We start from the raw sequence: 26,730 nt of genomic DNA, 5'->3' as shown, positions 1-26,730 counted from the left end.
CCTACTTTGCAAAGGACAGCCCTCTACTTGAAGGGAAGAAGGGAGAGCTGGAGGACCGTGTAACTGTCCATTAATAGCACCCAGAGAGCAGACTGGGAAGACACAATGCTAGTTCTATAATAATAACAATAATTTATACCCTGCCACTCTGAGCAACTCCCAACAGAATATTAAAAACACAATAAAACATCAAACATTAAAAACTCCTCTAAAAGGGGCTGGCTTCAGGTGTCTTCTAAATTTTAGATAGTTGTTTATTTCTTTGACATCTGATGGGAGGGCGTTCCACAGTTCCACAGTGGCGGGCGCCACTACCAAGAAGGTCCTCTGCCTGGTTCCCTGTAACCTCACTTCTCGCAGTGAGGGAACCACCAGAAAGCCCTTGGTGCTGGACCTCAGTATCCGGGCTGAATGATGGGGGTGGAGAAGCTCCTTCAGATATACTAGGCCGAGACCCATTGAAATTAATAATTTAAAGTAGTTTACTTAAAATAGTTCTTTTAATTTCAGTGCCTCTACTCTGAGTATATTGCGTGTATTTTATTTTTATTTTTCAAATTAATGAAGTTTTGAAAAAAGAAAAGGAAATACAGCGCAATTGACTTGACTCTCCCGTGACCTTCATCTCAAGTCCTTCCTTGGTCTTCTTCAGTATCATTCAGATCATCAGCTGTGTCAATGCTTTGCCAAAAGATAAATTCCACGCCAGCCTTCCATCATTCGTGTGATATTGCTTGCAAACTAAACATGTCCCCCACCCCTCTTGTTTCCAAGGTGATAGTCTGGGGGAACTACGGACGCATGGAGCGCAAACACTTCATGGGAGTTGCCCGGGTTCTTCTGGAAGAACTTGATTTGTCAACTTTGGCAGTTGGCTGGTATAAGCTTTTCCCGACCTCGTCGATGGTGGATCCTGCTACTGCTCCACTCTTACGCCAATCCTCGCAGCTTTCCTTGGAGAGCACAGTAGGACCTTGTTGTGACAGGTCTTAATTGGCAAGGAAGTTCCAGGGGGACTGCTTCTGTTTTTAAAATCATGCTGTCAAGGTTTTGTTTGCCAGAACGCTGTCCTCAAGCGCATTGCATCTTTGATCAGTCCTTGGAGGAACCTGAAGGTGAGGATAGCCAAGTAACCTTGGACAGGAACCAAGATGGAGGCCAATGACCTTTCTCCATCCAAGTAGAAAGAGCTGCAGGGCACAAGTCCTAATTATGAAATGACACACACACACACACACACACACAAGACACACTTTTTCGTTTCCCTTTTTCCACAGTCATCCATGCACCCTTGCTTCAGATCAGTGTAAAACCTTGAAATGTTGCAGCATCTTTTTTAAAAATTGGGGAAGATGTTTCTCTTCTTCTTAATGCTATTTTACAAATTGGGGAAAGAAGAGATAGAGAGAACTTTTAGAAAATTCTTAAATATTCAAAAGCAAACATCTGACCTAAATGAAAACAGCAGTTTCAGGGAAACTTTGTGGGTTTTGTAAACTTTCCCCACCCCCTTTAAGGCTGGGGAGGGGTGGGAGGAACTGCAGCTACTACTTTAGAACAAGTTCCACGGTTCTGTATGATGTACAAATGCCGCTGTATTTTTTACACTGTGCCAAATTACCAGCAGTGTCTTCTACTATAGGACTTAGGCCAACAGTACTGCTGACGCATTTTTGTTGGAAGAACAAGAAAACACACTTTGGTTACACCAGTCGGTTCTAACGCAGAGTTCATAGCAAGCCAATTAGCTGGAATGTTGCACAGAGAATGTTGCTGAATGCAAACTGGAAATCTGGCAGAGCTACTTGCTAGCCCATTGTTAGATATGAACATTGCAAAACACACACACACACCATACCTTACCTCAGCTTTTGCTGTGCTATCCCCCTGTTGTGTTTTTTGCTTCCATAACGCTAGTCATGCTTTTGGGATTTTTAGTGCATATCTGGTGACGTGCCACTTTCCTCTGGAACAGGGATCAGTTTGAGGTAGCAATACTTTCTTCTGCCGTTGCAAATGAAATGACAACATAAAAAGTCTGCACATTAAAAAAAAGAGGTGGGAGTGATCAGAAGATGGAGTTCTGTTCGTCATGCAGGAGATTATTAAACCCTGCGCTTAGAGAAAAAGGAGTGTTGCATTCAGACAACTGTATTAATACCCAAGTGGTGTGAAGCAACATGGAAAACTCAGGCACAGAAGGCAGATAAGGACTTATTTAAGGGTGTTTTCACAAGTGACACTAAAAGCGCCTTCCAACCTTTTGCATGGTTTGTGTGCACGTGTGAATGACTGCAATGCACTTTTGAATGAGTGTGAGGAGGAGATTGATGTTGGCATTTGAACTTCCACGTGGCTTTTTGTGTGTATGTGTCGGCCTGCCTGTATATATGTGTGGATGTTCTGAGTGGATGTTCTCTACTCATAATGCTTTGTTGACCCTCCATCCACCATTCTTATTGCCACAAAGCTCTATACATTCCAGGTTCAGCATGCAAGGGTGTGTCTTCTGCTGTACCATGAGCTCTTATTGGTAGTCAACAGAAGTCTTGCTTTTGAATAGAGATAAATGTGATTCAGCTGGAGGGTTGATACTGGCATGAGTTTCCGAGTCGCTTGTGAAACTGACCTGGTCACTGCAGATAGGCTTTGTGGATTGTTTTATAATGAACAAAAAATAAATAAAATAAAAGGTAAATATTTTATGTTCGCCAATAAAAAGATAGCTATAATATATACATATATATATTCTGCATACAGCTAAGACGACAGCAGATTGTCAACAGAGTCACCTTCAATAGAGTAGGTTAGTGGTTTACCAGATAGAGCCATTGAACAAATGCAAAGTGATTTACCTGGTGACAGCCATGTCTAGAGGCTTCAGTTTAGAGAGTAAATTTAGGAAGTAGACCAAGACGCTCTATCTGTATTTAGATCTACCTTTTGTACATTGCTAGGTGTTTTGTTTCTGTTCTCATTTCTAATGAAGATTTAATGATTGCTATCTCAAATCTGTTTTCCTATTAGGATGTCAAGAGCTGATTTTGCTCCACGGTTTCTGGTGCCAAGTCCCATGTTAGCATTTAGGAACCATCTCAAAATGGCTTCCTGGCCTGTTGTTACGTCACAGAGTAATAACAAGGTTTCTACGTGGACTACGAACTAAGCATGATTAAAGCATGACTTACTATAGAACGAAACATAGACAGTCATATGTTATAGGTAGTGTTTTTAATGGTTTGGGAAATAATGACCAAATGACTAGAAAAGCAGTAGGCCCAGTAATGAGCTCTGCTAGAAGTAACCTAATATAGATAATAGCATAAGGAAACATTGAGCATATTAAAATCACAGAAGCTCCAGAGTTTCAGATTGATTATCTTAATTTTTTCTATGCCTGTGGTTTCAAGTATAATTCCGTTTCCAAGTCATATTAAAGATTTTCTGTGTATTGGCTGAAGGGAGGTAGTTGCATGCTGGTCAAAATATGTTGTGACTCTCCTTTCCCCCCATTTATTTAAAAACTTGCTTAACTATATTTCAGACTGAATCCTCTTCATATTTGTGTATAGTAGGTACTAGGCAATATTGTACAATATATGTATGGACTAGAATAGATTGGGTTAGATTTAGTGATTGGTAGCCATTGACTCTTTTAATAACCTTGTCGTAAAAAGGACTGTGGAGAAAACAAAACACATTCCAAAGCTGGGAACCGAAGAGCAGTCGTTGATGCTTTATAAATTCAAAGATTTTGCTTATGTTGTTTGAACCTGTAAATCAAATCAGCCCTGTTTTGTATGTATCCTGCAGCACAGCTGTCAATTCTTACCCAAATGTTAATAGTGGAAGTGGGAGCAAAAATGCTGGAAACACAATCTTGGCTTCCTAATCTGTTGTTAACAGCACAACAGACTTAACTCTAAAATGTCTGGAGCTGCCTATCTCTGTTAACTCAAATGTGAATGGGTGTGTGAGTTGGGTTAAACTGAAGGACTCAGAACAGAGAGGTCCATCCCAAAGCTGCTTAGAAATAATTTCAATAAGACATAAACGTCAAAAGGTTAAAAACATTTTCATGTTGATTCTATGTGTTTGTATACTACCCTACAACCAGTTGATTCCCAGGATAATTAGCAAGAGAATAAATGGCAATGAAAAACAGTTTTTAAAAGCAATTTTTTAAAACCCAGTAGCGCCAGCAATTAAAAGCAACAGATTAAAAGTGTTAGAGGCTTGAGAGAATACAAAAGGGTTTTGCTTAGCAAGGGGATTCTTATTTCAAGCTATTTCCTTTCTTCCCTCTTTGGTGCAACCCTTTGGATCCTGGCCAAAAAACCTTAGTTACAGCAACTTTGAGCTAGGCACACATGCAATCCAGTTTTCCATTTTTAGCAAGCCAGTCTGCATTAATATGAATGCAAGATTATAAACGATCTACAAAGACTGGATTAGAAGGAACAAAATTTACTTAGCAATCGAAACTGGTCAGGTGTCCCTGAGCATCCTTTCCCTGCTAGTCTCACCCAGAACTGACCACGTCTTATGACCCTTTCTAAATAACATCAGTTCCTATTTATCTATTTTATGCATCTATTTCAAGTATTTATATACCACTTTGCATCATAAAAGATCGTGAGGTGGTTTACAAAGAGAAAGCGGAAAAAAATGCGCAAAACAAGAAAAACTAAACACAGTATGGAGAACATCAGAATCCGTAAATAATGCAATGTATGAAAAATGAAACTTCATCACATAGAATTCCACGGACTCTATACAATATCCACATCTTCCACGGACTCTATTCAATAGCCACATCTTCTAACACACCTGTGTCTCAACCAGAGTGCACCTGCACACATTACAAATCCCAATAACCCGCTGGGTGGGCTGCACTATGACACTGGCAGTCTCATACCAGGAGACTAAATTCACCTTACAAAGACAAAGGCCCTTGTGGTCTTGTGTGCACCCTCTGGGAACATGCATGCAGCGGCCTTGCTAGATCCTGACCCACTAACGCAAACAGAAATCTAAAACGCAGACCTGCTTTCAGAGCACCTTGCTTTCAGCCCACAACAAGCAACGTCCAAATACGATACATTGCCAGCTTAAAGCTGTTCTTCTCGTTCTTGTGAGAGCCCTTATTCTTGAGAGCAGCAGTGGGCAAACTCTTCTTCTATCAAGGGCTGCACTCCCTCGGGGGTGACCAATTGGGGACCACATGACTGCAGTGGGCACAGCCAGAGACAATAGTGTTCTGGATAAACTAATCTCGAACAATGGCTGCCCTGTTTCAATTTCACCATGGCTACCTCGAATTAGGATTTCCAATCCTTTGTAGATCTACTCAGAATTAAGCCCCGCTGGTTTTGATAGGTTTTGATACTTATTCCTCTCCAATAAGTATAAAGAGGATTTTTATTTTTTACTGAGGACAACAGACCCATACAGTGACTGGAGGGCCAAGTGAAAGCGACTCTTTTCTAACTTTAATGTGCTTAACGCGCACCAACCACAGAGGCAAGAAAGGGGAAGTGATGAACAGGAAGGAAGGAACTCTGATGAGGTGGAAGAATGAGGCAGCTTCCGAGGGTGTAGAGGCCACAGACTGGCTACCAAAGAGCAAATAAGTTTTGCATCTAAATTAAGAGGCAGTTCTTCAGTAGATGCAGGTGTTCTGCTCCTGTGCACACCTTTTTACTGGGTTGTTGTTGAAAGCTGGCTCAGAAATCCACAAGTGATAAAGAGGTAATTAGTATCACTAGGCTTGGATCAGCTCCTCTTGTGTAAAGCCCAGCCTGGAGCCTGTTTTCTTCCACATTAGATCACATGATTCCTGGTTATGATCCACTGCCCCTTTAGGGGCAGATACCAGAACATCTCCCTTACTCTCCCCCCCACACCTGTTTTTCATGCTGAGTCAGAAGATATTTCTGAAGTCACTCCCATGAAACTTACAGTGAAGCCTTTATAAATAATAATAACATTTTTTATGAAAAAAGGTCCCATAGACCTAAGTTTCACTTCATCATTTTGGATTTGTAAAGCAAGTGTTTGCATTTTGAAAGTTCATCTCTTGCTGCCTTTTAAAAGTTTAAAATAGAATCGCGTCTGTCTGTAACTTTTAATGATTGACTTCTTTTATGGGGAAGCAGAGGAAGAGTTAGAGTGTGTCTGAGAGGTAATAGTTAACCTCTGTGGCTTGCCTGCTTGTTGTTAAGCTGAGGAGCGAAGGCTCGGCCTCTCTCCATTTTATAGCCTCTTCAAGCACGTTGAATTTTGGTTAAAATGACTGACAACTGCATCATATCCACATCGTGCGCTGAAAGCACATGGCTTCCCCCAAAGAACCCTGGGAAATGTAGTTTAGCAAGCATGCTGGGAATTGAAGGTCTGCAAGGAGCCAACTACAGTTCCCAAGGTTCTTTGGAGGAAGTCGTGTGCTTTAAAGGCGCTTTAAATTTATGACATGGATATGACCTAATAAGCAAAGCAGTGACCTCTCAGCCACAATCCTAGGAACACACAAAATACTGGCTCTGAGCTTCATTGCCCTATTCTTTAAACCCCCCAAAACAGGAGAACCATTTTATTGCCACAATTGTTTTCAGATGCAAATGTCATATTTTTCTGGGAGTGCTTTATGACTCCCTGATTCCTAATGGTTATGGTAGAGAGGACAAATCTAGGTTTTCTTAGCTCCCGGAGTGCCCATGAAAGTCCATTTACTAATAATATACAAATAGAATGAAATGTATCTTGCCAATCAAAATACTGAAACGACGTGTAAAAAACCGAAACAATATTATACGTCAATGGCCTCCAAGTCATAGCTATTCTTGTTTCACAGGAAGTTCCCAGGTTCGTATAGGAAGTCAGTTTTTAGAGTAAGGAGTTGAATCTTGACTTCCCGTGCCTCTTAAGCACCAGATCATTCTTCCTCTGTATGCAGAGTTATTTTTGAGGATCGGGAATTAAGCAAAACCCAGCCTGCTGTTAGCTCAACCTAGGCTCCCCAACTTTGGGGCAAAGGACTTTTGAAGAAAGAAAAATCAATTTGTGAATGCTTCTGTTGTATATAATTATACCTTTTTAATGTTTTTAATACTGGATCCCTTATACATGTACTTTTTTGTTTTTTTAAAAGTAGGTCTATAGACAAAAGAAATAATATAAATTTATGTATACAAAGAAATTATGTAGATGTTGAGCCAGTAAGAATCTCACTGTAAGCATGATTAGTAATAACCATCTTAGACAGCAAGACCTTTTAATGAAGTTTATTTAAGTTAGTTTACTACATGCTATTTAATAATTTTGACACTGGAGGAATATTTTATTTAAAAACAAAATGTGATACTTTTTTCCCCTAACAGAATATATGATTTAAAGTGCAATCTTTCGCATGGTTACTCAAAATAAATCCTTCTGTGTCCAGTGGGACTTATTCCTTTGTAAGCATGTTTTGGATTGCAAACTTAATTTTTTTAAAATTATTTTTTAAAAGTTTTATGTTTGGTACAACCTGTATTCTTCCTGATCTGGAGAATGTTAGCCATCAGCTCCATTGAACTAAATGAACACTGGTTAGTCATGACAACTAGTTAGCCATTGAATTCAATGGGACTTCAGCAAAGTTCCCCTTCTCTGGGTTCAGGCCTTACTGGTTTAGTGTTAGATGCCACATGTTATCAACTTGTTGTTTTTCCCCCAAAATGGAAAAAAAAGTTTTGTAAATAGCTACCAGGAAATAGTCCTATAGAAATTTCACTTGAATCTCTCATTAAGTTATTATTACTATTAATATTGTGTAAGAATATTTGCAGTTGTTCATTACATCTCTGCTAAAGATCTTAGCCTAAGATCTAAGCCTTTGTTGAAGGAATTGATGTCGTATTTTCAAGATGAAAAAAACAAAAACCTTAGCTAGTTTGTCATTATCCTGTATTCTGTAAACAAACAAAAGAAGCCTTTTTATAAAGAGAGTCTACATAGGCTTACAAGCAATAATAAATTCCATTTGGTGTGGAGAATGTGATGTGCAGAAGGAAGTATATACCATGGATAACAATATGTGATGACAGACTTAGTTTTTAGGGATGTCAGATTTGATTAGGCCATATTAATATTGGCCATTTGGTTATTTTTTAAAAGGGAAGTTGGGTTGGTGCCATACTGTTGGTTCCGTTCTACCTACTTGTGTAAGTCCAATCACTGACCATAAAATATATGTAGTTGACTTTCATGCTACAATTGTCAAAAAAGTTTCGGTATAAAGCTCACCAAATGTGTCAGATCTCCTTGTTTTCAGATAACTGTTGAGCATTTGTCACAGTTTTCTCAGACACCGCCACTGCCAGTGTTTTGTATTATGAATCTGATGGCAGCTCTGTCCCCTAACGGGCCTGTTTGGCAAAGACACCTCGTTGAAGTTAAAGGGAGGTGGGCTGTGTTTTTCTTTTCCTCTCCTGAGCTGCTGTTCCATCCTTTATTACTGTACATGACACCAAAGCAAGGGAATACATGCACCTTTGTCAACGACAAGCACAGATTGATGTGCAAAACAGAACGCCACAATGCTTGACTGCGCTGTCACATAACGGCAAACAGTATTATGGAATATGTGTGGAGGTTTCCACCAAATGGCAGGAGCGGAATCTGCTCTGCATCCATATTAAATTCAGTCCAGTGGATAAAATAATTAGGCTGCAATCAGTGCTAAAGTTTAGCTCCAGCAGGTGGGAGAGGGAATGAGCAGGCAAGCTCAGATGGAAACTCTCAAATTGTAAAATTGTTCCCACTCCCAGGGCTAGTGCTTGGTTCGTAAAAAGGCCCTTCCTCTACACTCCTAAGAAATCTTGCAGAAAATTAATTTCCCTTGTTGATTACAGATCGGGCAACCAGATACGTTTGCAATGCTAAACCTGAAACAGAGGTCAGCAACTGATGCTCATGGGGCCACATCCATTACTGTGCATGGTTCCATCTCTCCCCATTGCTAGTGAGGCCACTGCTAATCCCAGAAGCAGAAGATGAATGTGGATGAACATTCCCCAGTCAGCACAATTGACCAAAGGGCCCCTGCTGGTCACACCAGGGCTGTCATTCCACGTCTGGCAGTGTGTGAATGGATTGATGGGAGACCTTTTTCCTTTCGCCTCTTCACATAGCCACAGAAAATAATTAAAGTATGGAGCTCGCTATGAGAGGATGTGGCATGCGCCTTCCCCTTACGTGGCCTTTTTAGACAGGGCCTAAACCAGAGCACATTTGCTTGGTGAAAGGACATGACTATATCCAAGATAAGCTGATGCGGAAGGGGAATTCCTGAAGCCACTGTACCCCCACACATCTGATGCTGAAGTTCACTGGTGTGTCCAACTTGATGACTGCTTCAACATCCTACCGTATTTTTTGCTTTATAAGACTCACTTTTTCCCTTCTAAAAAGTAAGGGAAAATGTGTGTGCATCTCATGGAGCGAATGCAGGCTGCGCAGCTATCCCAGAAGCCAGAACAGCAAGAGGGATTGCTGCTCTCACTGCGCAGCGATCCCTCTTGCTGTTCTGGCTTCTGAGATTCAGAATATTTGTTTTTCTTGTTTCCCTCCTCCAAAAACGAGGTGCGTCTTGTGGTCTGGTGCGTATTATAGAGTGAAAAATACGGTAATTTGATTGATGCACCTTGGCCAAAAACCCAGTCTGCGCAGCACATGTTGACTTGCAGTTACATATTATGAATTGCATATGCCTGTGTCCTGCTTGCCTTTCCACATGGGGGTTATGTTTTTACACACCAAACGTAGGAAGCTGCCTTATCTCAAGTCACAGCATGGGTCCATTCAGCTCAGTATCACCAGCACAGGCTCTCCAGGGTTTCAAGCAGTTGTCTCTCCTGGCCCTACCTAGAGACGCTGAGGATTAGATTTAGGACCACCTGCATGGATGAAGATGCTCTACCACATAGTTGTGGTCCTCTTCCCTTAACGGAAAGCCAAAGCCTAGAGCCAAGAGAGGCTTGAAGGCAATTTAAGTCTCGTGTATGGAAATGTTTTTAGATGTGACTCACTTTCACAGGGACTTAGTGAAGATAATCTTTTGCTGGGTTGTGCCCTCTACCCCTGGGTGTTAAAATAGTGCTACCTGCTACATGTCCTCTCCCTTGCCATGCCAACCCTCATAACACATGAAGTTTGCAAGAATTTAACAAAAAGTGAAAACGGGCGGGCAACTAGATAATTGTCAACTGCATGTTACCTGGGTCGGTGACCTTTTTGGAACACATTGCACAGGACAGGATCTCTCCCAAATCCAAGAGAAGGTCTCATTTCTAACAAACCCCACTGAAATTTTCATAAGGTGCATGAACTTCCCTGTTTGGCATCTTCTGTGGCAGGTTGCTCTGTAACAGTGCTGTACATGTGGCAAAGTGTGACTTAGCACATGGTGTCCAGCACACATTAATGTTGGGTGCTGTCTTTTGTCTTTAAGGGAAGATACGGATGCGCTGTTTTCTTTGTCTGTCAGTTTTATCCAGACAATACAAAAAAATGGTTGGGTAATTTGCAACTTAGTGTTAAGCTGCTGAAACTGTTGAAAATAAACATTCTTCATTTCTTTTCCTAAGCTGAATCTGAGCCTTTTCATTGAATGCATTTTTTTAAAAAAAATAATGACGATGACGATGATTTATTAAATTTCCGCCCTACCCTTCACCATGAACAATTAAAAAAATGACAATATTAAAATCAGTTAAAGCAAATTACAGTCACGAGAATGGGGTGGATCCCAGAAATAGATGTCTTGGGTGTCTAAGGTCAGGGTAGAGCATCTTCACCATGCAACAAAAACTGGATAATGAAGGTGCTATATGCATCTCTGGAGGGAGGGAATTCCATGGCTTCAGAGGCTGGCAAAGAGAATGTCCCAAACTTCTATGGAAGGACAATGGAAGCATCAAGAGGGACCCCTCTGTTGATCAACTCTGTTAATCAACTCACAGAAATTCCATTAGGAAGGAGGAAGTCTTTCAGATAACTGGGGCCTACATCACTTTGGGTTTAAAACACTAATGTGAGCACCTTGAATTGGACTTTGAATTATAGTGGTACCTTGGCTCTCGAACTTATTCCATTCCAGGAGTCCGTCCGATTCCCGAAACCGTTCGAAAACCAAGGCGTGGCTTCTGATTGGCTGCAAGAGCTTCCTGTTCGGCTTCCGAAAAACATTCACAATCCGGAACACTTACTTCCAGGTTTGCAGCATTCAGGAGCCGATTTGTTCGACAACTAAGCCGTTCGATAACCAAGGTACCACTGTATTTTCCAGGGACCTTGAAGTTAGGGCACCACACATTGAAGAGAAGACGTACCTTTCTTTTTACCACTCAGTTGCAACCAGCTGGGATCAGGGTGTCACAGAGTGAGCCAGTCAGTCAATCACGCCATCCAGAGTTGGAGCTAACTCTTTATTAGCAAAAACACAATCTTCACAGATCTTGTCGAGTGTCGGGCCTAATGAACACAGCAGTTCCTTCCCTGTAGTTCTTACTCTAGGAAATCAGTTACCAAGACTAAAGGTCTCCCCACTGTGTCTCCTCCTCCCCTGGGCTTTCCCCAAGCAATCAGAGACTGCATCTGCACATCTGTCTATGCTTCTCCCGTTTTATGCCTCTTCTGGTCCTGGAAAGAGGGAGGGTATCTGCCCTTTGCTTTCATGGAATAGGCTGTGATCCTAAATAATTAGGCTTGTGTGGAGCCATTTACCATTTTCTAAGCACTCATACAATCAATATTTTATCATTCTTCTACCCCCCCCCCCCAATCACTCTGTAAGGGTCATATTTGGCCCCCAGGCATGTAAGTCCACCCAACTGAATCTATGATTTTGGGTTCTAATTCATTAGAAAAGTAATAGGGCTTATGACTGGTAATCACAGCATTTGGCTTAATTCAAAATCACCCCAGGATTCATAGGCTTTATCAGAGAACTTGTTGCATTGACCAGATATTTCAAGGCTACGTTTTTGCTCAAATTATGCCTCCTGTTAAGCTGGTGGAAGACAAGGGCAATCAAGTAGGTTAGGAGGAGAGAAACAAAGAGGGGACCCCAGGGTATAGAAATGGGCGATGAGAAGTGCCCATAAGACTTACCCATTGCTCAAAAGTTGTTTGTTTTTTAAAGTTTTTTTTAATGTATCCAAAGCAGATTATGGAAAAGTCACCATTAGTTCCCCCATCACCAACTTCCAAAAGGAGCATCAGCTTCTGGCTGTTGCTAGGCAACTGGTGCCCTCCACATAATATCTCCTAGCAACCCAAGGACGGTGACAGCAACAAATAATAAACAAACAGGTGCCTTGACTTGATGGCTTCTCACATTCTCTATGAATGGCAGCCACTCTGTTTGGGAAACAAACGCTCAGCACTACAGATGTCCCAGTTCATCACTTCCTGCCGGGTCCCTGGCATTACTTCCTGCACTGTTAATTTGCAGCTTTTGTGCTCTGGTGTTCTCTGTGACACAGGCTGATCAGACATGGTGAGCAAATGTAGAAACCAGCCAACAGAAATAGTGAAGGAGCAATCCAGGGCCTGATCCTGCTCTCCAAAGTTTCTTTGTAGCTGCACTTTGGTGCTGAGCTTTTGTTTCCCAGGGCGTCTAATATAAAGAGTAAGGCTAACACCCAACTGAAGAAATTTGAAGTCCTGGTTTACACCTGTAGCAGCATGAGCTGGAAAGGAGATGGCACAGAACTGGTGGTGGACGTATGGATGGCACCACTTCAGGCTAAAGACAGGTGGGTATGGAGATCATCTTTAAACACCTGTAAGAAAGGAACCTACCCTACAATCACCCTACAGCAAGGAAGGTGAGGACCATGAGATTCTTTATGCTCCACCTTGGTCACCGAGCTCCTCAGATGGGGCATTCTGGTGGTTCCCCATACCCCTGAGGTTTGGTCTGATGATTTCAGGTAGCTTCCTTGAATATATATTATTTTTCTTAGCGGACAGCACCAGGGCAATTCTGGGGAGAGGTGATGCAACAACAGCAGAATGTGAAAACACCACCAGCAGAATGTGAAAACACCAAGAGAGACACAGCAAAGAGCCAACTCTCACTCTCGACAGTCAAATACCACATCTCATGACACTGGGGCAGGGAAGGCACCCAGTTCCCTTTCCCTTTCTCCACCAGTGAGCCAACCACTGCATCTATCCTGCCTGTGGTTTCTGCATATGCTGCCTCATGGAATCCCTGAGCAGCAATCAATGTTAATGATCTCTCAGGGATCCCAGGACTTTCCTCCTACATGCATGTAGTCCTGAGTCAAATCTGGATGGTTTGGTTTTCTTTACACAGAGTTCGAAGGTGGTGATTTGCAACAAAGATCTGGCTTCTAACGCCACTATTTCATAAACCCTGTTCTGTGATGCATCTGCCCAATGCAGGATAGATAGATAACATTTATATATTGCTTTTGTTCCACCATGGAGCCAAATGGAGAATCACCCTTTCAGGCACTGAGCAGACCCAGATCTCCTTAACTTCAGTAAATTGGGAGCCTCATGTGTCTTCAAGACCATACCCTGGGATGTAGAGCAGGGCTGGAGGATCCCTGGTCCTCCAGATGTTGTTGGACTCCAACTCCCATCAACCCTAGCTAGCATAATTAGTGGTCAGGGATAGAGATGTGAAGGCCTGGGGGGGGGGAACCATTGGGTTTCTCCCCACCATAATTGCCACTAGTTTTTCTACTTTTTCCCATTTTTCAGATACAAATAGGCCGGAAAAAGAAAATTGGAGAAAAACTGTTTCTTCCCCCTTTCCTCCAGATGTTCCCAGGGATTTTCCCAAGCTTTCACATCTCTAGTCATGAATGATGGGGGCTAGAGTCTAGCATTTAGAGAGCCTCAAGCTTCCCACCCATAAATGTAGGGGTGATCAAACTTTCCAGATATCACCTGTGTGCCAAGAGGCAGGTAGCTGTTCTTGGGGCTGCACCGCATGTGAGTTCAAAGGTATGGAGAACAGCTACATTGGTGCTGGAATGCCAGTCCTCTGGGGCAGTCATTACCATGTTCCCTCAAGGCACAAACCAAGGTCTGCAAGTGATTAGAGCTAAATCTCGAAGGGCTCACTAACTATACTTTGTAAGGCTTGTTAAGGTAGCTACCCTTGTTTTTCCCTTGGGCTCTGCTGCTTTTTATCATAGGAACAAGTGAACAAGAAGCATACAGGGAGCCCTTTTCCAAACTCACAGGACCATTTTCAGCACCCTGTTTTGGGACCTTTGCATACCTCATTTCCGATACATTTAGGAATTTCTCCTATCATATCTTGTTGGCAAATACTAAAAGCTATTGCAGCTTAGAGTGAGTTCACCTCTGAGTAAGCATGCATAGGATTAGAGCTATGCAGCGCAATCCAGGGCATATGTACTCACAAGCCGCTATCTTCAATATGGCATGTAAAGGTAAAGGGACCCCTGACCATTAGGTCCAGTCGTGACCAACTCTGGGGTTGCAGCACTCATCTCGCTTTACTGGCCGAGGGAGCCAGCGTACAGCTTCCGGGTCATGTGGCCAGCATGACTAAGCCACTTCTGGCGAACCAGAGCAGCACACGGAAACGCCGTTTACCTTCCCGCCAGGGCAGTACCTATTTATCTACTTGCACTTTGACGTGCTTTCGAACTGCTAGGATGGCAGGAGCAGGGACCAAGCAATGGGAGCTCACCCCGTCATGGGGATTCAAACCGCCGACGTTCTGATTGGCAAGTCCTAGGCTCTGTGGTTTAACCCACAGCACCACCCGCGTCCCTCAATATGGCATAGTCCCAGTGAGCTTTGATCTGCATTGTATTGTGGCCTTCAAATTCTATCCTGCATTAAAACAAGAAAATTGTTCATTGATTTACTTTGGATCATAGAGTTGGAATGGACTTCAAGCATCATCTAGTCCAACCCCCCTTTCAATGCCAGGAATCCTTTGCCCAGCATGGAGCTTGAACTCACAACCCTGAGGTTAAGAGTGGGTTCATTTTGCCTTGTGCCCAGGACACGCAGTTTCTCCCTCTGGGTCCAGATGAAACTCAACCGGCTGATCAGTTGGGCAAGCATGAACCCCAGAGTGTCATTGCTGAATGGTGCACTTCTTGGTGTTGACCACAAGATGGCACTCATTTGTGCCAAATGAGGACATTTTCCAAGCCCTGAAAATGTCACCTATTTTCTATCCTTAGCAAAGAAAAGGGTGTCGTCGCCCTTCACTTGCCATGCTGTAGTACATATTTTTGTATGCACAGTTCTCCTGCAATATACACACAGAGGAGATTGTTCCTATTCCTGGCAACACATCTTACACTTTCAAAATGCAACTGAAGAGATGCGGCGTAAAGGAAACTCAGATATACAGTACATAGAAACTCAGATATATAAGCTAGGCACCAGATGGCTCCTTAAACCAAGGTTAGAGTTGCCAAAACAAAATGCCTAGTTGCCATTTGGGGGGGCAAGACGGCTCTGGAGTCTTATTTTTCAAAGGATGGACTGACTGTGATCGATTCTCTGTTAAACACCTGGCTAGTTCAGATGACAACCTTGAACTAGGTTAAAAACTCTGAGATTTTAAAGAAGAAAAGTCACTTGTTCCACATATATATTGGCCTATTCCTACCTTTTTTCTTAATGGTGACACAGACCATTCATAAGGCAAGAACATTCTTCACAACTGTGAGCAGGGCAGTGGCGTGGGGTAGACAAGCTGCAACAATTAACTGCAACCTTTGAAGGTGACCCGGAAAGTACAACTAATCCAGAATGCGGCAGCTAGACAGGAGCGGCCGCTGAGACCATATAACACTGGTCTTGAAAGACCTACACTGGCTCCCAGTACGTTTCCGAGCACAATTCAAAGTGTAGGTGCTAACCTTTAAAGCCCTAAACGGCTTTTTCCCAGTATACCTGAAGGAGTGTCTCCACCTCCATTGTTCTGCCCGGATACTGAGGTCCAGCGCCGAGGGCCTTCTGGCGGTTCCCTCGCTGTGAGAAGCCAAGTTACAGGGAACCAGGCAGAGGGCCTTCTCGGTAGTGGTGCCCGCCCTGTGGAACGCCCTCCCACCAGATGTCAAAGAGAAAAATAACTACCAAACTTTTAGAAGACATCTAAAGGCAGCCCTGTTTAGGGAAGCTTTTAATGTTTATTAGGTTATTGTATTTTAGTGTTTTGTTGGAAGCCGCCCAGAGTGGCTGGGGAAACCCAAACAGATGGGTGGGGTATAAATAAATTATTATTATTATTATTAGAGTTTGGATTTGGATTTGATATCCCGCCTTTCACTCCCCTTCAGGAGTCTCAAAGCGGCTAACAATCTCCTTTCCCTTCTTCCCCCACAACAAACACTCTGTGAGGTGAGTGAGGCTGAGAGACTTCAGAGAAGTGTGACTGGCCCAAGGTCACCCAGCAGCTGCATGTGGAGGAGCGGAGACACGAACCCGGTTCCCCAGATTACGTGACTACCGCTCTTAACCACTACACCACACTGGTGTATTATTATACACATTATTATACACACATATTATTATTATGGTGTTCACTGCTCCTGCTCAGGCTGCTCAGAAAAAAGGCATTTTGGTACCTGAAATTCATTCCGATTGTGCAGATAAAATATCATGGATAGAATTCTACAGGGTGCGGTATTAGTGTGTGAAAACAGCCCAAATCCAAGCGTACCCCCAGGCATTCATTTCCAGATGGTGGAGATGTCAGGCGCCATCTTGACACCCAGGCATCTTTACTTGGTCACAGTTTCGAACACTGGTCAATTAGCAAGCAAGATGTTGCGCCCATCGGCTGATGCAGACTGCCTGCCGCAGCCTTTTCTAACCTGATGCCCTCCAGATGTCTTGGGAGTGGTAGTTCAAAATATCTGGGAGGTCACCAGTTTGGGACAGGCTGATCTACAAAACACAAGGGCGGGGAGCTGGGGCCCCATGAACCGATGCATGTTGCAGCATGTAACACAAGAGTGGAGTTGATTTCCACTGCTATCAGGAGCAGAAAGCCTAGCACACTTTTGCAAGGAGCACACACACCAAGCCCTGGGGGGGGGGGGGGAGGCTTCTATGGTGGCTTCTCAGAAGCTGAAGAAATGAAAGGAGTTGGGGAAAGCAAGCTAAGGGACTGAAGTCAAGTAGCAGCTGGTGGCTCTGCCACAGCCACTTCTCCCTATTTTAAAGGACTGGAACGGTCCCCATGAGAGTGGGAATGTCCGGGGGGTGGGGTGGGGGTGGGGAGAGGTAATTGGAGGGGACTGTCAGCACATGCATGTGTTATGCAGCCAGAGTGACAGGCAGCTGCTAGAAAATTATTTGCCAGGCTCATCAACACCTTTAATTGGATCACTTCTGCTCATGAAAGTTGGCTGACTAAACTGGTATCACGTTACCAGCTTCCGGTGGCTTAAAAAGACTACAGTCTTTTTATAGAGCTTCTTTCTTCCCACACCCGGCTAAATGCTGCCTTCTGCCCCAATACACTTTTAAAACTGGCACGGTGACATTGCACAAGGAGCAGAATATTTTCATGTGTTGCCATTATGGATTGAAAAATCAGCGGTGGAAAGCCGAGGATGGGGAAACTGTCGCCCTCTGGTTGTTGATAAAGGTAAAGGGACCCCTGACCATTAGGTCCAGTCATGGCCGACTCTGGGGTTGTGGCGCTCATCTCGCTTTATTGGCCGAGGGAGCCGGCGTACAGCTTCCGGGTCATGTGGCCAGCATGACTAAGCCCCTTCTGGCAAACCAGAGCAGCGCACGGAAACACCGTTTACCTTCCAGCTGGAGCGGTACCTATTTATCTACTTGCACTTTGACGTGCTTTTGAACTGCTAGGTTGGCAGGAGCTGGGACCGAGCAACGGGAGATCACCCCGTCGCAGGGATTCAAACCGCCAACCTTCTGATTGGCAAGTCCTAGGATCTGTGGTTTAACCCACAGCGCCACCCGCGTCCCCTGGTTGTTGATACCCCTGGCTAATGGCCACAGTGGATGGAGCCAATACTAATCCAACACAACAGCCATCACATAAGCACACCCAAAGGGTGCTGCACAGTTGTAAACAGGTTGAGCGATGAGCCAACTATGGATCTTCACTCATCCCTCTCTGGCCAGATGCACAGCCTTCCTCTGGAAAGCAAGGAGGCCTCCCAGTTTCCAGAAAATCAGGCTGTGCAGAATGCTGATTAGCTGGGCATTGTGACAGTCACAAAGCCACCTCCCCTCCTCCCCTCTTATCTGGCCGGGCAGAGTGCTGATTGGCTGGCCCTTGTAGCAAATACAAAGCCAAAGCACTTCCTCCCAAATCTAGTGTTCATTCCTTTTTTAAAAAATCAAATCAAATCAAAGCCTGCCTAAAGTCCCCACCCCCTCAAAACATAGCTTCAGGAATAGGTTTATGTGTCATTAGAAGAACAAAGATGTGGGGAGTGAGAGGGAAGCAGAGCTCACCCCCAGATTAAGAACAAAAAAAGGCCCTCAATCCTGTAGGACTGTGGTTTTTCAACCAGTATGCTGTGGCACCCTGGGGTGCCTTAAAGGATGGTCCAGGATGTCGTGGGCAACACTGGCCTCTGTCCCTCTTTCCCTCCTCTGATGCCCTCTTGCATCTCTGCCTCCCCAAGGCTTGCACAGCTGTTTGTTGCAGCAGCCCTGGCTATAAGCTCCCCAGGTGAATGGTGCCTCTGGGGCTGGCCAGGGGGTGCTTCCCCGGCCCCTGTGGGGCAGTGTGAGGAGGAACCTCTCTTTGGGGGAGCTCAAAGACCGGGGGCAGCAGCTGCGGCTGCCCAGAGGACTCACAAGGAGAGGGGAGAAGAGAGGAGGCTGAGGGAACCCTTCATAAGGGATGGGTGAGGGGCTGCCAGCTCTACAGGCAAGGGGTGACATAACTGGGCTCCTGAGCCCCACAGGGGTGCCGTAGAAAGAATGTAGTTGGTCAAGGGAGCCGTGGACCCAAAAAGGTTGAAAATCTCTGCTGTAGGAGGTACATCTGTACACTCCTACAGTTGGGGGTAAAGCCAGGACAAACCTAGAATGCTGGCTACAATGATGTAATTGAGCATTATCTATGTATTTTCCCCTGAGGCAATAATTAGGGCTTTCTGCAGATGACTTGACAACTTTGATGCACTGTGGGGTTCTATTATTTAAGTCCCCTAAAACGCTTAGCTTCTCCTGCAATTGTTGTGACATACTCTGTTGCTGGGAGAAGCTATTTTCCATGACTCGTATTTTATAAAAGCAGTGCTCAGGCAAGTGCATTGTGGAGCTGGCAGCACCGCATGTTGGTAGCCATTTTGGGATGTGCCTGCAAAGGAAAAAGAAGAATAAAGGAGATGAAAGAAAGGCAACCAGAACAACCCGGAGTCTCAGTTAATAATTTATCATCAAAAGAAGTTCAGGAGCAGAACACAGCTCAGAGTAATAAAAAAAAAGGTCCAAAAAGAGCATGCACGTTTATCAGATAGACTTCCTCCTCAGCTGGGAGTGCTCCCGGCAGCTGGGACTATTGGACGACAGAGTGCTCCTGGGGGAAGACAAGCCAGTGTGGTCCTTACCGCCCAAGGAGACTTCCATGATTTTGTAAGAAATGGAATTGTAATATACAAGGTTGGTGTGGCAGTTGAAGGCCTCTGGTTGGGAAGGAACTGGGCTCCTGCTTAGCCGCGGCCGGTAGCACAGGCAGTTGCAGAAGGAAGGGACTCTTGTGGTGGAGCCTGAGGACTTGCCTCTCTGTCTCCCGGCCTCTTCCTGCATCAATGGCAGGAGGTTCATCTGACTTGTCCCGTCTTCGATGGGGAGCAGGAGGTCGTTCCTGCCCCGGTTCTCCTCCCGGCTGATGTAATTCCTGGCCCTCCTCAGAGACGCCCTTTCCTCCTCGTCCCGCCGCTCGTCTTCCGAGTTCATAATCAAAAACCGAAAGACAACCAAGTTGAGGAAAGCCCCGATGACCGTCAAGCCCACCAGGATGTACATGAAGCTGAAGGCGACGTAAGGGGGCTTCTTCTGCAAAGCTTCGTGCTTCTGAAGGGCCACAAAGTCTCCAAACCCAATGGTGGTCAAGGTTATGAAGCAGTAATAAAAGGCGTGGAAGAAAGTCCAGCCTTCAAAATAGGAGAAGGCGGCTGCTCCGATGCCCAGCGTCCCCATGCAGGAGAGGAAACCCACAACGACCATGTTCTTCATGGAGACAGTTGGCTGCCTCATTCCCAGGCACCTCTTTATTTTCTTCAGCACCATTCGGACCAGGATGTTCATGCGCTCGCCAAGGCTTTGGAACATCACCAGGGTGAGGGGAATGCCGAGGATGGCATAGAACATGCAGAAAACCTTGCCAGCATCTGTTCCAGGCGCGGCATGTCCGTAACCTGTGGCAAAAGAAGAGAAAACATAAGCATTTCTCTAGATTGCATATTAATGAATGGAGAACCATGTCAACACAATCCTTTGTCACAGAATTATTCCCCCCCCCCAAAAAAAAAATGTTTTATTTGGTCCACTCCTCCAAGGAACTCAGGATGAAACACAGAAGCCCATTTTTGATCTCACAAAATCCTGAGAGACAGCGAGTGGCCCAAGCATACCCAGAAAGTTTCCTGGATGAATAGGGAGACCTGAACCCAGGTCTCATGAACCCAGTTCTGTATCTCTCCTCTGATTTTGGGGGGCATTACTGTTGCTACAGGTCATCTGTCATCGGTACTGCAATTCTAATCCATTTTAATCTGCATGTTGCCCAGAGAACTCAGGTTATCAGCTGACCCAAAATATGAAATAAGTAAATATTTGCTTTGATTGCATTATAGAGGTTCTCAAGCACATGTCCAAATTATCAGTCTGATGACCCCACATGTCCTAATTTTCAGCAGTTTTTCATATCACCCACTAAAGTCGCTTCTAATTTAATCAAGTGTAAGCTTCACTCGGTGTACTTCAGTTAGTATTGCCTTTGATGCGCATCATCACTGAATGAAACAACCACTCCAGGAGATAAGTTGAGCCATAGGGAAACCTGACACTGCAGAAGGAGGAAATGTTAATGTTTGTCCGTCGTCAATAGCAGCTTCCTGGGCCCCATTTTCAAAACAGTCAGATAAACAAGGAGAGAGGACCACACCAAGGTGGCTGCAATAAGCCCAACAGCACTACAATTCCTCATGGCAGAAGTTCAGCTGTACAAGCCTAATGGAAGCTAGTAACCTCTGCAATACACAGAGGTAAAAGTAATTGGATGGACCATTACACTACAACTTGCTGTAACTGTTGTGGACAGAAGAGCCATCAAAAGCCATATTCTAGTCCCAGCAAATACAAACTCTACCATTTAAGCCTGTTTACACTCCACGAGATTAGCCCATCACACCAAACAGCCTCCAAGTAACAGATCAAAAGCCTGACTCATTAAAGAGCAATCATCTTATGTTGTTGCCATTTTGCTGAGTTATGGGATGGAAGATGTTTAATAGTAATCAACCGTTTCTTTTATTCTGAAGATTTTTGATGCAATTTTCATTGAGCTTCCAACAGATTGTTTTAGATCTCATAAACTTGCCTTGGAAATACAGACGACAGACTTTAAAAATAAATAAGGTTTAAACCATCCCTGGGACTTCTATGACACATTGTAGCATATTTCAGTATATGGAAATATTTCTGATCCTGTATTATGATTCCTTCTGCCCTCGTAGCATCTAACAAGTCATTAAAAGCTATAATAAGAAAACAGCAAAAAGTAGTAGAACAAACAGGTCTCTCCCTCTCAAATAATGTGAAAGAGCCCTATTTTTGCTGCTCATCAAAAGACAAGCAGGGACAAGGCCAGGTGGGCCTCTTTAGAGGGAGAAAGAATCCCACAAACAAGGATCAAATGTTGTGTATCTGCTTGCCGTTCCTCATGCAGGCATCTCATACCTTTCTAATGTAAGCACCTGCCAAACTTCAGATGATGGAGGGTAACAGAGCTCCACCTCTTGATGTTGACCTTAATTCCCGCATACGTTAGCAAACCATACACCTATGTAGGGGAAATGCTGTCCATAACATAGCTGTCAAATATCTGATGCTAGACAAAGGCTAAGTCCAGAAAATGGTTTAAAGCAGCCTTTCCCTACCCTGGTGCACTCCAGTTTTCTTGGAGGACAATTCCCATCTACTGCAGCTAGCATAGCCAATGGTCATGGATGACAGCAGTTGTAGTGCAAAACATTTGAGGTAGCCTAGTCTAGAAGAATGAGGGGTCTCTTCAAGCCTGAGGGGTCTTTTCCAGGGAGTCTTCTCTTCTCATGAGGTCGCCAAAGTATTGGAGCCTCAGCTTCAGGATCTGTCCTTCCAGTGAGCACTCAGGGCTGATTTCCTTCAGAATGGATAGGTTTGATCTTCTTGTAGTCCATGGGACTCCCAATTCTTACAGCCCTCAGTTAATGGACATGTCCATTTATTCCTACTCTCATCTTCCCTTTTTTAAAGCCAGTTACCAATCCATAAAAGGCCCCATCCTCTTATCCCATGACAACAACATTTACTCAGGAGCCGCTCCCCCTTGCCTCATGGCAGGCACACCTCTGGGTGCCAGTTTCCTACAGCAGAGACAGTCAGCAAGAGGACAAAAGGCTGCATGCTGATGATAAGAGCATCATGCACAGCTGATGGGAGTGACACACGCGCCACAGCAATATGACGACAGCATGGCATGCCCATTTATTATGCAAGGCGTCTGGAGGTCCAAAGCCAGCAGGACACTCTCCTGTTTCTTCGGATTTACCTCACCCCTTGTGGGAAAGTGCCATCATTGATGCTAACTGTACTTTGCAAAGAACAGGCAGTTCAAGATGAACATCCTGGATACAGACAACATAGACAGTATTTATATTTACAGCAAATGGAGCAATTGCTTTTATAGTGGGATGAGAGGGGAGCTGCTATTGAACAATTGTTGTCCTTTCTTATTGCAATGTCTAAAAGGTTCTTCCTCCACTGAGGAGCAATAAAGAACTTCATAGTTGCTCATTAAAATGAATATTCAGGACACTAGCTCCCCAGACAGTGAATGGCAGGATTGTCAGTGACCCAAAAATGCCAGGGAAAGAACAGGAACAGGTCTGCCTGCTGAGTTGTTTGCTCCCTGCAGCAAGCACCCATAGGTGCTTGTTATCCATCTTCATGTCCTTAACTCTTCACCGGCTACTAGCCATAATGGCTATGTTCCACCTGCAGTGTCAGAGGCATTGTGCCTCTGAATACTAGTTGCTAGGAACCACAGGTAAGAAGAGTGCTGGTGTGCTCATGTCCATCTTCGCAGCTTCCCACAGATATCTAGTTGGCCACTGTGCGAACAGGACTACATGGCCCATGGGCCTGACCCAGCAGGGATTGTCTGGAGTTCTTACATACTGACACCACATAATGCAGAGAGGCGAAGAACCTGAACCCCTATAGATGTTATTGGACTCCCATTGGGCCAGCGGTCAGAGATTACGAGAGTTAGGTGTCGGTGCAGAAATTATAGGTGGCGCAGTGGAAAATGCAACAAAAGTGAGCATGAGAGGATCTTGGTTGCTTTTAATGTGGCTGTGGAACTGCCAAACCCTGTGGGCACTTGGTTTTATGTGGTGGCAATTTATGCTCATCTCTCAAGAAGCAAAAGTGTCCGCAAATTCACTTGATCGTTATGTAGTGGTATTGATGTGCTTGAAGAGAGTTGGATACCTGCTGAATGGGCAGTGCTGGGCAGTGCTTGGCTGAGAAATCATGTACAGTGGTACCTCGGGTTAAGAACTTAATTCTTTCTGGAGGTCCGTTCTTAACCTGAAGCTGTTCTTCACCTGAGACACCACTACAGCTAATGGGGCCTCCTGCTGCCACCACATGATTTCTGTTCTCATCCTGAAGCAAAGTTCTTAACCCAGGATACTATTTCTGGGTTAGTGGAGTTTGTAACCTGAAGCAGCTGTAACCCGAGGTACCACTGTATTTTGCCAAGAAAACTCTGCCCCCAATTTCAGGTGAAAGCTGGCTGTGGCTTCACGGTAATGGAGACAAAGCACTTGGTACGTACTTGCAGGTGCCCTTCACTATATTTGCTCCATGTTTTCTAGGGCTGAAGCCCAGGTTGAAATTTGACCCTGCTGATGCCCAGCCTATGTGGACTGAAGATAGCTCACGGTCTCCTGGAGGACCCACTGATCAATTTCTGCCAGAACATCTAAAGCTTGTTGGAACTTGGCTTCTTGCTAAGAACGATAGACTAGATGGAACTTGAGCTGGTCCAGCAGATCACATCTTATATTCTTAAAAAGAGAATGTTCTACTCATGAGGTCTTTCAACATGTTTGGAAATGACATTAAGCCAGATGCGTGGAGAGGGTGCAAGATGGCACACACTGCTGCCACTCCTGATCTCCTGGGCATTCAAGGGCTCTCTATGCACAGTCTACACATGCACAACCTGAGCACATGAAGGCTGCCCCTCCCTACTGCATGGACCTTACGAAATGTAAGTTGCAGATCACACTATGGCAAAATGCATACAACCTGCATTGGTTCACACACAGAGCCAATGAAGGGGTGGAAGTTCAGAATCAACTTCCCTTCTGCAGATTTCAGCCCAGCATGGTTAACTCTGGTGTAAAAATGGCTATGTTGACTAGGTTGATACAGGTTAAGTCTTTCCTGGTTGCAAAGATGAACCCCTGCATTGTACATTTAACACACATCAGTGGACAGCGATGGGGATCTGGGGAGGTAGAGAAAGGGGTCAAATTGAGCAAGGCAGAAACAAGCCCACATCGACTCCTGGTCCAGGAGTGGGAAACCTGTGGCCTTCCAGATGTTGCTAGACTGGACTCCAACTCCCATCGTCCCTGGCCATTGACCACACTGAACCTCCACAAGCTCTCCTGTCCCTGCCCTGGAGAGTGACAGAAGAGAGCCCGGCACACCCAGCGATGGGTTGCTTTGGGGATCGCCCTAAATGGGAAGGGGGATCCCTCCGCGCACTCACCGATGGTGGTGATGACCGTGATGGCGAAATAGAAGGAGCCGGCGAACCTCCACTGCGTGCCGGCTCGGTGCGGCTCGGCCCGCAGCGCCAGGCGCTCGAACTCGCGGTAGTCCTCGGCGGTGAAGCGGTACTTCCTCCGCAGGCCGCTGCGCTTCTGCTCCAGGAGGCGCTTGTGGCCGATCTCGGCCTCCGACTCGAGCGCATCGAAGACGGCGGCGCCCACCAGCAGGTAGGAGAAGACGCACACGATCAGCGACAGCGTGCGCAGGTTCTGCCGCTTCATGGCGAGGCCGGCCGGCCGGGCTCCGCTGCCCCGGGCACAGCGCATCAGCCGGGGGGGCGCCGTCGCCGCATGGCACCGCCGCGCGGGGAGCTGCCGGCCTCGGCGGGCGACGGCCTCCTCGGAGCCCGGGGCATTCGCGGCACAGCCTCTCCCCGGAGTCCGCCCACCCCGGCTCCCGCTCACATCGAGGGTCGCTTCTCGTCGCGCAAGCGGCGGCTACCGGGAGCGCCCCCCCTCCGGAGCCCCGGTTCCCGCGAGGCACCGGAGGCAGCTCCGTTCGTCCTCAGCGCCTCGGTGCAGCTCCCTCCTTGCGCCGATCGCAGCCACGCAGCTCCGGAGGCGAGGAAGAGGAGCCGGCGCTGCTCCCCGCGTGCTCCCGCCGCAGGGACTCGCCGGACCCGGCCACGCCTCCGCTTGCCAGCGCCGGCTGCGAAGAGGAGGGGCTGGCGGCGCGCGGGGACGGCCCACACCTACCTACAGCGCACCCGAGGAGAAGACAAAACGGATCGGTCCTCTTCCCACGGCCGCTCTCTGAACGACCCCCTCGCCTTCTGCTCCTTTGCGCGATGCTTTTGCAGCGGGGATTTAAGGGACAAGCCCAGAAACGGGATAAGATCCTAACCTAAGAACAGCCGCCTTCTTTCTTCTTCTTTGGCGATCACTCGTAGCCGAGTAAGATTGTCTTCCATAAACACGGTTTTAACAATCCAGACCAATTCTGGATCCACACGTACTTCCACAGTGGGGACATTGGTTTCCGGGCGGGAGTTGATCACCGTTTGGATTTGCCAAGCATGCCTTCCTCTTAGCACGTTTCTCCCATGCGTTCTGAGTTGGAGTGTTTTCAAAGCCTATGACACCTTTGGTAAAGGCTGTTCTTGGTCTGCTGCTTCCTAAAAGGATGCAAGAGGACCAGACCAAGAGCTCATCCTGTTCTCGGAGCCAGATCATAGAATCATAGAATTTGAAGGGACCCGGGGGTCATGTAGCCCAACCCACTGCAATCCATGACAGATGGCTATCCAACCTCCGCTGAGAAACGTCCAAGGAAGGAGATTCCACCACCTCTCAAGGGAGACCATTCCACCTCTGGGAAACCCGGAAGGAGGACTTCCATTTGTCTCTCAGTTTGTGATGCCCAGCATGCTGCCTCCAACAAAGGAGATGGAACAGAGCCATTGCAGTTTGTAGCTATGGATCACATGCTCTGTGCCTTTGGCTAATACTCTTTTAAAGGCATCCAGAATTGTTGCCGTCACGAATGACATCTTGTGGATAGCTCAGTTGGTTAGAGCTTGGTGGTGCTGATAACACCAGTTTTGATGCCCATATGGGAAAGGCGCATATTCCTGCCTTGGACTAGATAATCCTCAGGGTCTCTTCCAAC

At 45.6% G+C, this 26,730-nt stretch overlaps 2 protein-coding genes and 1 long non-coding RNA gene across 5 annotated transcripts in view; 2 read left to right on the top strand and 1 right to left on the bottom strand.

Moving 5' to 3' along the window:
* The window catches only part of RIMS4 (regulating synaptic membrane exocytosis 4), a 94,156-nt gene extending 89,992 nt beyond the window's left edge, over window positions 1–4,164 (top strand). Inside the window, exon 6 of one of the 2 annotated variants that reach the window (XM_083746344.1) lies at window positions 775–4,164. In XM_083746344.1, coding sequence (XP_083602470.1) covers window positions 775–993 — 219 coding nt within the window. In that variant the 3' untranslated portion in view covers window positions 994–4,164. The remainder of the gene's footprint in view (window positions 1–774) is intronic. The other variant, XM_083746343.1, reaches the window with a different exon arrangement.
* LOC310847994 overlaps window positions 1–8,299 on the top strand; it is a 182,850-nt gene extending 174,551 nt beyond the window's left edge. For both annotated transcript variants that reach the window (XR_014566105.1, XR_014566106.1), the window contains exon 2: window positions 5,752–8,299. This is a non-coding gene — a long non-coding RNA (uncharacterized lncRNA). The remainder of the gene's footprint in view (window positions 1–5,751) is intronic.
* An 11,129-nt stretch (window positions 8,300–19,428) lies between these two features.
* Window positions 19,429–25,739, bottom strand: KCNK15 (potassium two pore domain channel subfamily K member 15). Its single transcript, XM_083746289.1, has 2 exons — window positions 25,061–25,739; window positions 19,429–20,429 (listed from the first exon to the last, which is right to left on the bottom strand). Exons 1-2 carry the CDS (start codon window positions 25,386–25,388, stop codon window positions 19,522–19,524), a joined length of 1,236 nt encoding a protein of 411 aa, XP_083602415.1. The 5' UTR covers window positions 25,389–25,739; the 3' UTR covers window positions 19,429–19,521.
* Between the last annotated feature and the right edge of the window lie 991 nt (window positions 25,740–26,730).

The sequence above is a fragment of the Podarcis gaigeae genome (assembly GCF_964106915.1).
Source record: "Podarcis gaigeae genome assembly, chromosome: 6".
Classification (NCBI taxonomy): domain Eukaryota; kingdom Metazoa; phylum Chordata; class Lepidosauria; order Squamata; family Lacertidae; genus Podarcis; species Podarcis gaigeae.
The sequence above is the reverse complement of the archived record's forward strand: the minus strand, read 5'-3'. Positions and strand labels throughout refer to the sequence as shown.

Coding starts and splice junctions, on each gene's coding strand:
- KCNK15 (XM_083746289.1), bottom strand. CDS start 25,388: ATGCGCTGTGCCCGGGGCAGCGGAGCCCGGCCGGCCGGCCTCGCCATG. Junction 20,430..25,060: donor CACGGTCATCACCACCATCG/GTGAGTGCGCGG, acceptor CTTTTGCCACAG/GTTACGGACATGCCGCGCCT.